This window comes from Paralichthys olivaceus, chromosome 23 (assembly GCF_024713975.1).
Source record: "Paralichthys olivaceus isolate ysfri-2021 chromosome 23, ASM2471397v2, whole genome shotgun sequence".
In the NCBI taxonomy this organism is placed as follows: domain Eukaryota; kingdom Metazoa; phylum Chordata; class Actinopteri; order Pleuronectiformes; family Paralichthyidae; genus Paralichthys; species Paralichthys olivaceus.
In genome coordinates, this window is record NC_091115.1 from 5,835,529 (window position 1) to 5,848,847 (window position 13,319).

At 42.7% G+C, this 13,319-nt stretch overlaps 1 protein-coding gene across 1 annotated transcript in view; it reads right to left on the reverse strand.

Moving 5' to 3' along the window:
• snd1 (staphylococcal nuclease and tudor domain containing 1) overlaps window positions 1-13,319 on the reverse strand; it is a 168,797-nt gene that overhangs the window by 41,034 nt on the left and 114,444 nt on the right. The window contains exon 18 of the mRNA XM_069520370.1: window positions 1,667-1,808. Coding sequence (XP_069376471.1) covers window positions 1,667-1,808 — 142 coding nt within the window. The remainder of the gene's footprint in view (window positions 1-1,666; window positions 1,809-13,319) is intronic.

Here is a 13,319-nt window from a genome sequence, read left to right on the forward strand (position 1 = left end):
CAGGCGATGAAGGGACAGTGATTGGCATGAAGGCTTGTGATCTGTTCCAACTGGTTTGTGAATACAGGTTTGACTGTTTCTAAACGTCAAGTTGTGTTGGAGGAGATAATTTACTCACAACATCCAAGTGTCAGGTTGGCTACAATATGAAAGTTAAATCAGCCAAACAGACGTTACAATACTTTGGAATACCGCTGAACTGTTTATAAAGATTAATGACGTGACCACTCCCCAACAGTGAAGCGACATCATCTTAATTAATCCCTGGTGGCTGGCTGCAGTAAAAGTCATAAACCTCGCCTCCTCCATATTAATGGATGGGACATGGACCAAACTAAAAAGTCAAATCGATTTTTCTTAAAGATGTTTTTTTTCTTGGTCATTTTAGGTTGTGTTTGTTCATTATCCAGTCAGTTTGGTTTTTGATACTTGACTGACAGGACCATGATGCCACAGCTCTACACCATGTTCGCTACGCAACACCGTTAATCTCTATAAACAGATTATTTATGTGAATATGCAGGCGAGGGACAAGATTTTGAGGTAAGGAGCCGTCTGGTCGACCTTCTAGACGGAAGACATTGACCAAAATGCATCAGCTATCGGTTTTATCTGCATTCATATTGAGACAGCTGCGACAGGGATAAGATATTATCTGGACCTAGAACATGTACGAAAAGTATCTGTTAGCACTTTTGCGTGGAGGAACTTATGACTCGTCGGATTGTTAACGGCGTACGGTGAACAGAAGATGGAGTCTCGCCTCGGATATCTGCCGTTTACATCTGGAGCCCCAAAAAATTGCTACTGCACAGACTCTGGCAACAAATCACAATAACAAAAAGATGGTGGCATGTGAATCTGGGATATTTTGGCTTCATTCTTGTACGACAGGAGGAAATAAGGAAGTTTCCTCCATCTTTATATATGTTCTGAAAAAGAAATGTTTCTTTACTCATTATCTATATTTTAGTGACAATAACAGCAAGAGCGAAACAAAACCTCCGTCTGACCTTCGATACTGAAGCAACAAACCGCAGTGTCCCATCATCCCTTGTAAATAAACATGGATACATTACATATGTATACACAGAGACATTACTTGATTCTGTTACAGCAGAGGCTGGACCATTAAGCATACTACCTGAAAGACGGACCCAGCGCGAGGGAGGTATTATGTGAGCAGTCATTCATGTACACACACACGCGCACACACACACACTGAGCTTGTCAGAAAGAGCAGCCATGCGGGAATACCAGGGATTGTTAGTTTTCCCATCTTCCAAACTTTCTCTCCCTTCCTCCCCATGTCAGCGGTGACACGAGGGGCTGGTGTGATTTATTCCCGTCATTCTGTAGTAACAATAAAATATGGGGCATCCTTTCTTTTGTTTCTGCTGGTGGCAGGGATGCTGCAGGGATGCTGCAGCAAGGGAGGAGGGGAATATCAGAGATAGTTGTCATTCATAAAATCAGTCTTGTGCTAAAAGGGAGTAAGAAGTAAAGAGATCCCTTACTCCAATGTCTGTGAGGAGACTGTTCATGGTGGAGTAAATTGTTGGATTGCATGGGATGATGAAATAGTCACTGTAGCAGTAAGTAATGCAAACAAATTCCTCTTTCCCTCATTCTCATTTGATCTGCTTGTGTATGTATCTGAGGGTACCTGTCTCTACGTCCTGGGTGTAGAACTGCAGGGTGTCGGTGATTTCGGTGACGTATACTGCTCTGTAGTTGGCCACGCGTTCCTTCTCCTCTGTTACATGCACAACCTCCTCGACTGGTTTCTCCTCATAGTTGGCCCAGACCTACAAAAACACAAACAGAGTGATGACAGGTCAGCAACATCAGATATCTGCAATAGGATCATGCAGATTAATTCCTCTTTGTATAATTCATACGGCAGCTTTGAGTAATATAAGAAAAAATAGGGACGATGACCTATTCAAAGATACTTCAGATCACGGCCGATGTTTGTAAAGTTGTTATAGACAGAAGATACTATGTGAACAATAATAAACTGGTCTGACGTTTGACAATGAGGATTTGAAAGTAATAGTGATCATAAGCAACTTAAAAAGTGTCTATTAAAACCAAAAATACAAAACATTGGACATTTTACAGGAAAAAATAGTTCACAGTGAAAGCAGGATTACTGAGGGCAGGGTCAGGGGTCAGAATCTGTCCTAATCCATGAGACGCAACTGTGGACAAGTCTGGACTTTAGTTTCACATGTCCTATGTCATGCGTGTTACTGTGCTATTGTCGCCTCTGGAGAATTGATTTGTGTCAGGGTTCAGTCCCGGGTTAGGGTTACATTAGAGATTAGCCGTGTGGTGCTGGTGAAAATGTCACAAGCTTAGGGAAGAATGAAGCGTGTGAGGTTCCTCTCAAGCACTGCAGTGTGTGTGTGTGAGCAGGTTACATCCTTTCTACGCTCCATCAAGGTTAGTTCTCTTTCGGCTGCCCAGGAGAAACAGAGGGCAGGAGGCTCATTAGGAGGAAGTGCTTTGCCTTGGGCCACATATCAAACCGCATTGATGTCAGTGTGTGTGTGTGTGTGTGCGTACGTGTGTGTCTGTTTACAGAGAGCAAGGGCTGTGGCCGAGAAAGTGCGTGGTTGTTAAGACTAAATACGGTGGCGTGTTTACAGCTTCAAGTACAGTAACAGTATTAAACATGTGCACAAACACAAGACGGTCAGGATGAAAGCGAGCTAATCAGCTCCCTGCAGAGGGAACGCTGGAGAAGGGGAGTGAAGGAGATGTTGTATAGGAGGAGACGGGGAGTAGAGATAGGTGGGGAACTGAAAAGTCAAAAAGTGCAAGCGAGCTTCACTGGGCTCCATATTCCTGTGCAGCGGCAGCTTGTTACCATTCATTTCTCCAGGCTATTTGGGAAGTATTTACTTTTTAAGGTTATATAAAGAGAAGGAAAGAGGCAGACAGATTTTTTAACAGTGTGGTGTATTAGCCAATTAGATTCTGGCTAATTATTTAACTGCATGGTATCATGGAGCTAATTAGATTAGCTAGTTTTAATGTTGTCATTTTTTTACTCTGCTTTGGCTCATATGCAGAGCTACGCTAGTTTTAAAGCTTAGTTAATCATACCGGAGGCTTTTTTTTTTAATATGCCGGCTCTTCTCTGCTTATTAGATTATCATTTCACCTCACTGATGTGCTGATGTACAGTTTTACAGAAGGGAATCGTGTGTGTGTGTGACAGAGGAACCAGGGGAAGAAGGAAAATATCACCCATGAAATAAGTGACAGAAGTCCCCCCCCCTACACCCGCTAACAAAAGACAGGGTGGTAAAACCCAATTACATTCAATTATTTATCCAACAAACGCTGCAAAAAAAGCTGGAGAACAGAAGGTAATAGGAGGGAAGAAAGCAGGTAGAAATTCTGGGGATTGAGGGCAAGCAAGGTTAATGAAGACTGAAAACACAGCCGCGCTTCGTAAACCCAGAGATCAACCGCCATGTTTTTATACAGCATTAGATAATCATGTGCATTATTAGCGCACACACACGCACACACGTACGTACAGCTATATGCAGACATTATATGCACAGTCACAAAATGCTGGAAAACGCAGAGTGTGGTAATAAGCATGCTCTCCACATTGCAACAGAGCTGACATGGCTTGGCTTTTAATCAAACCTGCAGCACCAATTAGGGATGACAAAGATTAGAGTGTCAGCATTCATTAGCCCTGTGGCCATCACCGCCGCACATTTAGGGGGCTAACAAGTAGGTGGGATTATGGTGAGATTGGACACTGCAGCCACGAGGTTTCCTGTTGACCTCGGACTTTGTGTGGAGTGTGGGTGTAGCAGCGGGAAGACACAGGTAGAGAGGAAAGTCCTCGATGAAGCGTCTACACATCCTGACGACACCATGACGCAGGTGAAATGTTCACATTTAAAGGTTGCACTAACATAAAGTCAAAGAGACGAGCAGATGCAGATCGTTCTTCTAACTCAGTCGGGTGTTTTTTTGGAAACGGTGCAAACGTCCAAGTTGTTCACATACTGAGTTCTGTCTCAGCAGAAGGGCAGTTGTGAACTGCTGTGTATTTGTTCTCCGTGGCAACCAACATAAGTGTTATTGTTTCAGCCGATTTGTCGACCAGTGTGTGTTTTCGCACCTCAAACGTTATCGCCATCTTGTGTGGCAGGTTTCCAGTGAAAATGTGTGCAGCTTCTTTTATTCTCTTTGAAGCTACATGTATGAGACGAGGCTAACACTGTCCTCGTGTCAGTATTTTAGCAGAGCGGTAGCAGCTTCAGTGCTCCATCTGTCTCTAAACAGGAGTATAAGTATAGATCAGTCAGATTTGGATCATTGTCGGCATGTAAAAGGGAAGAAAATGGACTTGAAACCTAAAAATGTGCTGTGAGTCCTGTCATGTGTACTGTGGGAACAATATGAGCCTTTAATGGCCTGTGTAGACAGCTGGTTAGATCGCACAAGTGCAACCTGTTCTGTCACACATTGCATTGATTAACGTGTAATTGACTCGTTATGTGATTTGTGAAAAGAAAGGAAATCTAAAAAAAAAAAAAAAAAAAGGATGGCCATCTGTATTTTTGTTTTGTTAAAATTTTTCTTCTCCCTTCTCCTTTTTTCATTCATGTAATGTTTAAGTCCATCATTTTGTTTGTAGATTACACAGGAAATTATTAAACTAAACTTAACTACTGGGATAGTTAGAGCACATATGCCTTTCATGGATCCACCCATTTATTTCTTGAGCCACAAACTGTCACGACAATCAGTTGAGTATTTGAATTGTTTCTCAGTAATCCTGCTAACAGACAGACTAACGCTGATTAAAACAGCAAAGAGGCAAAGTTTCCCGACGTCGAGTAACTGGCTGAAACAGTTCTGATGTAATGGTTTTAAATGGTGATCACTTAGTAAAACCTCACAAACACATTTCACACTAACAATATGTTGCCACGATTAAAAAAAAAACCCATCTTCGATTGTATATTGGATATTTGTGGCCAACTCTGCCAAGACACGTCAGCGGTCAGTGTGATTACAGCAAGATGAACATTGGTTTTGCCTCTTAGTATTAGAAACACTGTAGAGTTCCATCTCTTTTGAAAGACACTCTCACACACACTCACACACGCACACACATACACACACACACACAGTCTGTGCCCAGGGCTGATGACCTTCCGTGAGCAGCCAACCATCCTGTTTGTTCCACTTGAATGCAGGTATATGACTGCTGCTTCTGCTGCTGCTCTGCAACTGCAGCCAGACGCTAGAGCCACTAAGCTGCCAGAGACAATGGGAGAGAGCATGAGGGAGAGAGAGCACGAGAGAGAGAGAGAGAGAGAGGCACAGAGAAGAGAGGGATAGAAAGAAAGAAAGGAAGATGGGAAAAAAGGGACAAAGAGGCAGGCCATTAAGCTTGGGCCGAGAGGACAACAATTCCTAATAATGAGGGCCAAGCGGTGAGAGATGGCAGGTTGGGCTGACCTTCACAACTCCTGAATGACAAAAACACACTTGCAGCCAAGTTGATGACAAGTGAGTCCAGTTGGGTTTTGCGATGACGGAGCACATTGGTCTATTGCTGTAAATGGTGATGATGAGAACTCACAGGCACAAAGAAGAATTCAAGCATGTGTGGAAGGGATTAATTCTTTCCATTTTTACAAAATCAGTTTTCTACTCCTCTACCTTTCATTCTCTTAATCTTCTATTACCCTGATTCTCCTCTCGGGTTCGACTTTAATAATCTTGCAGTTTCAGTCAATCTTTTTATCACTGGATTCTTTTTAGTAAAGTTAATACAATTTGAGCAGTTTAGAGTTACAAAAACAGATTTTCCTTTCATAGAATTTTTGACAAACTCCCTAAGACATTAATCACTTGAGTGGTTTCTTAAATTTGTTTTGAAACATGTTTTTGCTCCTGAGGAAGAAATACCTGGTTACAGCCGAATTGTTTGAGGTGGAGCGACTCGGTTTCCAAACCCGGCACACCAGATACCACTCTGATGGAAGTGGAGAGCTTTCACGTGTAAGTGCATCTCTGCTTCAGAGAGTTAATGCTGATTACCTTAGAGCGGATTTGCCTGAATATTTCTAATTTGATGAAGAGCGCAGCATCCTCCAAAGACCGAGCTATGGTGCAACATTCGTAGATTCACACATACAAGCACAGGTGGATGAATACAGAGACAGATGGATGAGTGAACCAACACATACAGCCAGAACGAGAGGGTGAGGGCTGGATTGAACACTGATTAAAGGTGGCAGAGTGTCAATTTCTCATAGTGTGTGTGTGTGCATCTCGTCTGGTGAAACAAAAATCATAGTTTCTACCCAAAAGTACAAATTGTGCACTTTGTTTTCAGGCAAATGCCAAAATGTATCAGTGAGGAAGGCGACAATATTATTGGACTGAAAATTAAAATAAATGGTTTTTGGTTTGAACCATTAACTGTTACGAGAAAAAGAGAGTAAACACCCACAACTGCAATAGTCAACCCAGGTTTAAATGAACTCAATCTCTCAAAACTTTTCCACCATTTGAGAAAATGTGTTTTATTTTTACTCGATGACATTAAGAACATCACACCCTTTTCTTATAAACCTGACAGACTCGGCATGGAGCGCTCCTCGAAAAGAACATCGTGAGCATGGCTTCTAAATCTTCATAATTCCTCAATAACCCGTCTATACGCAAGGTAACTCTGGCCCCGCAACCCGTGGCTAACTTGTGCAATTCTGAAACAACGCAGCTGTCGCAAACTAGCTGAGAAGCCGAGCGACATCGAGCAAGATACAAGTGTGTGTGGTTTTTTTTTTTTTAACATGAGAACTTACATAGTTCCATTGTTCGTTCATTTCCCAATAACACTCGGAGAATGATTTAAATCAATAGGAGCATGTTATTCATAGGAGTGCACTTTGTAAATCAATTTAGCCTCTATTATATCCCTGATGAATCCCCTTTGGAGAGAATGGTTCATTAATTCAATTGAGCGCACATTTTTCTCTTTCAGTCTCACTGTGCTCACTTTTTTTTTTTTTTTTTTTTTTTTAGAAGCTTACATCAAAAGGTTTAAAGCTTCGCATAAGAACAGAACGGGACCCGTTTACATCTGATTCTGTTTGGATGATAGGTGGGTGAGATTTACTCATGCAACAACACAACAGGTGATGGCATCAAAGGGAAGAGTCTGCAAAGAATACAGATCAAAACTAGAACACAGCACGGTGCATATTCCCGCCAAGGCCCAACAGCCCCCTTACATTCAATCAAGTTACATCAAATTAAACACACTCATGAATATAAGTCACCAAAACCTAATGGGTTCTTTCTTGGCCCATGTCCTATCCTTACACCAAGTTTCAAGAAAATAGTTTTAAAAGTTTAAAGGTAATCCAACAAACAAACCCACCAACAAACCAACTAACAGACGGGTACAGCAGAACCTCAGCCGATGTAAAAGTTGAGCACAGCCTGAAATCTTTTTCCTCATACTCGGAGCATCGGCTGCCTTACAACTGAGGATTTACTTAAAATGTATCCCTGTAACCTACAATATGCTCTTGGAAAGAATTTGATCTGTATACAAAGTGAGAAGAAGCTCATTAGGAAGCTGCGTTGGCATCACATTATTAATTGGCAGAGGTTGGCGTGGCAGAAAAGGTGGGCGACCCGGGATTTCCCCATTCCTCAATGATGTTGTCTGTATTGACTAAGCCATTAGAGGTGGAGAATGGTCAACACGACAGACAATTGCTTCATTAAAAGACGTTCTGCCACATCGCAGATGAGACACAGAGTTCAATTTCCAGTAGCGGTACTTTGTACCAACAAAATTACTGGCCATGTTTGAAGTGGGAGGAAAGTAACTTAGGTTGTTTAATCATGTCAGTGCAGCCAAACAAAACTAAGAAACATAGCAAAGGTTCTGCCTTCAGGGACAAAACATTCAAGTGCTAAGAGGCTAAGAGGCAAAAGGCAACTACAGTAACTAATAGATTGTACAAACAGGAAATAATAATAGTTCATACTAACACCACTTGAGTGGAGCAGCTTGTTATCTGGTTGTCATCATAAATGACAATTGATTATAATGATGTGACTTTGTTGATGAACAGGTGAGAAGTTAATGACTGATAAATGAAGATTTTATTAGTCCAGCTCGTGCTCATAATTTAATTTATCAAGGTCAATGTCAGTGACAAATCACCTTTAACAAAAAAACACTAAATAAATCAAAATGTTGAAAAAGAACCCCTCCCTCCCTCTGTTTGTTCCCAAAGTGCAAATGTTGTAAAAGTTGTAAGAGAACTCAGTAGCAATAACAGATGTGAGAGGTTGATGTCGGGTAAATCCTTGGAGCTGATAAAGGTACAACACGGGCTGACAGTCGAGCTTATCAGGGTCCCCTACTCTGATTTATAACAGATTGAGAGTTCATTTCAGGTGAATGATCATAACGGACAGTGTTCCACACAACAGGCTCATGGCCGCTTCAGTTTTTTAACCTCTAATTCAAAAAGTCTAACCTTGTGAAAAAATGGTCTTGATTGGACAGTGAGTGTCGTGAGAGGTCTCAGTGCGCCACAATTGTTCTTGTACTCTAAAGAGAAAAGACATTACCCCCATGTCCAGCCCCTAAAAAAAAAAAAAAAAACCTTTCTCCAAGGTTAAGAGGGGTTGTTGATGGGACATTAACCTCGATGGCTCACCTTATCATGGTGGGCCAACTAAAAGGGGCTGTGGCAGTGGGGGAAAAATGATTTATCGAATGCGGGGACAAGCTTCGTTGTCATTCCTTCCCTGTCGTCCTCATATTCAGATATATAATGCATGGCAGCCTTGCATCGTAAAACATCCATTCCAGGAAAAGCACACATGTATGTGTACAAAAGCACGGCTGTGGCCTTGGGAAGAGTTGGTCCAGGTGGAGCTACAGAGTGGTGGGGACATCTTTCCTGCCTCAGTGGGCTAATATAATACGACCGCTTATGGGCCTGCAAGGCCACACATGTGGACAAGGCAACAAAACATGTCAACTGCACACAGGCATATATGACAAGCTGTAAAAACTGAAATCACACAACACGAATATATCATGTTTGATATAAAGGTTTAATGCATCAAAAACAGAGAGGTCCAGAGGCAAGCCTTTTTCATTAACATGTTTCTGAAACATTCATACGGATTTCTGCAGGTTTCAAGTAGTAAAATCTGAAGTATTTTTAAGACCATGAGAAATGAAACATAGGACCTTCTATATGTCAAGTACGACATATGAAGAGAATGTTTCTGTGTAGTTTTACTGCAGCGTACTAATATCTATCATTGAGAACAACAACACATGAGACTTTTCAAACTAACAATGTCACCATGACATGATGATTTGAGACAACAGCTGCTGCCTTCAACACTGATCAATACATTCTATAAATCAATCCTATACTTGACTGCTTGGCAATGGAGAGAGGTCAAAATAGAGGTTATTTGGCTTCTGGGTCTGAAGCCAGTGACAAGTTTGGACTGATATGAAAAAAGCGAGTATTTGAACATTACACAACAACTGAAAACTCAAAATACAAATTGATGTTGACACTGCAGGAGTTAAGAGTTACCGCATTCAAACAAATAACAGTTTTCAAGCTCAAGGAGAAACAGGCCTGTGACTGTGGATTTCAACACTTGGCTCCGCTGTCCGGCACTGGAACCCAATCAATCCTAATCTGCTTGAAGAGGAATATTAGAAAATAGGTGTATATTTCCACGTCCGAGACCAAACCACACCGAGGAGGAAGAGAGGGGAGAGCATGAGACGGATGGAGGGATGAGTCTCTTGGATGTGGTTACTTAGCAGATAAATTATGCATTAAAACTGCACAGGTGGCGGGGGACAGGGTTTTTAGGTGAAGGGAGGGGGCCGAGCAGCTGGGGAATTCATAGCAGAAACGGGAGAGAAAGTGAAGGAGCCGGGGAGAAGGAGAGAAGTAGAGTTACTCCCTGGCTTCATATCACAGCCAACAGATGTTCCGCCATCAAAGAGGCACCAGGCAGGCGGCGAGGCTACTCAGCCCAGGCTTACACGGCGAATACGACCCCCCTCACTACATATACACACGCACGGACACACACAACAGTAGAGGGCTTTAAAACGACCTGAGGCTATCATGGTGGTAACTTCTTACACTTTTAAATTGACACAAATTGATCCACTTAGACGTGTGTGTGTGTGTGTGTGGGGGGGGGGGGGGGGGGGGGGGGGGGGGGGTGGGGGGGGGGGGGGGGGGGGTGGGGGGGGGGGGGGGGGGGGGGTGGGCAGGGGTGGGTGGGCAGGGGTGGGTGTGTGGGGGTGGGGGTGGGTGGGTGCAGGTCTGTCGGCCCCCTCACAAAGTGCTATTAGCAACAAGCACTAACTTGCACCTGACAAGAGATCGGTGGAGGTATGTGCACGTGAACTGAGGGAGGGGAGGGGGCATAGTGTTACCATGGAAACAAGACATGTGGGCACATATGTAATCGGGGTAATACGTGCGCACACACAGAAACCGACACCTGTTCCGCAATCCTCATGGGCGCCACCCCACACAGCGGGTATAGAAGACGGCTGAGAGGGCGGGCACTGGGCGTCACGCAAAGGTTTACACGTACACGTCGTCCCCGGAGGCCGTCACTCACAGTGACAAGTGGCCGTTGTTTTTTTAAATTCTCTTCCATTTCTCTTGTCTCCAGCCGGGGCAGCGAGCGCGTCTACGTGTGGTCATTAAATGATGATCAAGCCGAGCGAGATGTCGTCAAGAGCACGACAAAAGCAGAGCTGGGGAATCAGCACGCAATTAAAGGCGACCAGCTGCAAGTGCAAGGGCACATGACACAGACACTCAATCTTCCAATGGCGTGGACAGAGGCGGAAGCAAAGAGGGAGGCAAAATAATTAAGTTGTGGCCAAGACAAACACTTTGTCTGATTGTGCATCATGATAACCTTGATAAAAGATGAGGTGATGCTACAAGGAGAGGTGGAGGGCTGTTCAGATGGACTCCAGAGACACTCGACTGGTGTTTGATTACTGTTTGTTTGCCCTCCACTCTTTTTGCATTTGTATGTATGATCTGCCAGATGACGTGTCCTCTGTCTCACTGTCCTCGTCTTTCAGATTTGTCCTCCGTTCATGCCAGACATTCTTACGACCTTGATGCCAAATGGGTGAAATTCTGTCTCAGAAAAATGCACCCATGACTAAACACAGCGCGGGATCACAGTGTACCCCCCCTCCCCAATCCCTTCTGCTTCGACTTCATCCGTCCTCTACAAGATACGTTTATCAACTCTGGCGGATTATCGGCCATGAGATCGCGCTCTCCGTCTGATCACTGGAGATTGTAGAAGAGAAAGAGAAAAGAGTGGGTACAAAGCAGAGTAATTAAGATATAGGACTACCTGAATGTTACAATGTATAAGTATGCAATTAAAAGGCAATTAATCAACTTTTTAATTAACAGGCCAGGCTGTCCCGGATTGCCACAGTGTTGCCATGACAACTGAATTTCCAGGGGGTGGTTTTTATCTCCCTTTCTCTTTTCTTTCCTCTCTGTTGAGGGATGCTGATCACACCTTCCACTGCATTGTTCTTCCTCTCCCTCTGCCCGCTTTATTTAAAATTAAAAAAGAAGAATTTAGGTATGAGAGGGAGGAAGCATTTGAGGCAGGAGAGCAGAGCTGGTGGGGATAAAGGAAAAGTGAGAGATGCAGAATGGCAAGAGACAGACAGAGAGGTTAACTTGGATGTAGACATGGCGAAGAAGAGGGAGAAGGAGAGGTGATAGGGAGGTGGGGGAGAAAAAGAGGACAATACCATCACCACTGATTTCCACATTTCACAATTTGTAAAAAGCCTCAGTGGTGTGATGTTCCTCCTGCGAATAACGGTTCCCACAGTTTGAGAAACAACTAAGCTAATCAGCATCTAGGAGAGACTGAGGTCGGAGCTGTCGTGTGCACAAATGCAAACTAATATGTTGACAAAGGTACGAAATCAACTCGGCTCTAATTGGGAACACCACGCACCGAGCTCATTTCTTCAGAATATACTTTTATCTTTCTCTCATATTTTTTTCAAATAAAGTTTTATTTCTCCTCATCAAGTATTCAGGAAACAGTTTAATGCTTATTTTCTACATGGTAATTTTCTTTTCTTTTAATCCTTTAACAGATCCTTGTATGAGTCTTTCTAAATGTGAAAAGCTTTGGAGAGATGGATATAAACAGAGGAAGTAGCAGCAGGAAAAAGACATAATCTGTGAAAAATGAGAAATACAGACAGAGAAAAAGAAAGGGACAAAAGAGAGACTGGTACAATGGTGGGAATCGGAAATGCAGGAATGACGAGAGCCTGTTTATGTAACTGTCTGTCCCTGAGGCATGAAGGAGAGAGAAAGAAAGAGAGAGACTGTAAAAAGCAAAAAAATACAAAAAAGAGTGATCCCATGCTCTAGATGTAGAGTGATTTCTGAAGGCGGGTCACTGAGCAGGGTAGAAGTGGGCTGAGCTGAATAACGAGTGTTTAAGAATTTAAAAAAATGATTTAAACTTTAAAAAAAAAAGAAGATATCAGCAGTTATTTTATTTATTTAAATAAACAGTAATACTTTTTTATTGTAATTTCAAACCTTTGTTCTAAAACAAAAAATATCTTTTAGACTAGTGTTTTTACTCTCTATCAGAAGTTATATATTTTTTCACAACCACTTTTGGTGTAAATGAATATAAGTGATGCTGACAAGCTAAATCTATTAAATGCATAATGTTACGTGGGGGGAAATAACTGTTACCGAGTGAATATATCTGCCACATAAGTGGAGAAAAAGAAAAACAGAAATTTCAAGCATTTATTTTATAAATCTGTGGAAGGAAGGAGAAACCCAGTGAAATGATGAAACCAACTGTCCATGTGAATACAATGATCATCAACCATGACAGCACAACTCACAAACAATCCAGTCTGTCAATCCTCAGAGCAATCCTTCCAATCCTACATCTCTCCCTGCCTCATTGTATTCATCCGTCTCTTCCTCTTTCCACACGTCACCGTACTCCAAGGTTGACAGCCCATGAAAAAAGGCCCCATCAATTTTCTATTAAGGGCTACCATTTTTTTTATGGTTTAAAAAAACATGTTGGATGCCTCACCACAAACCAGCGCTGGCAGGCTGCAGCGCGGCTGGGGTTTTATAACTTAACTGGGGGGGTCACAGCAACATATTTTATTTGTCGGACAGTGTGACGATGCCTGAGATTTT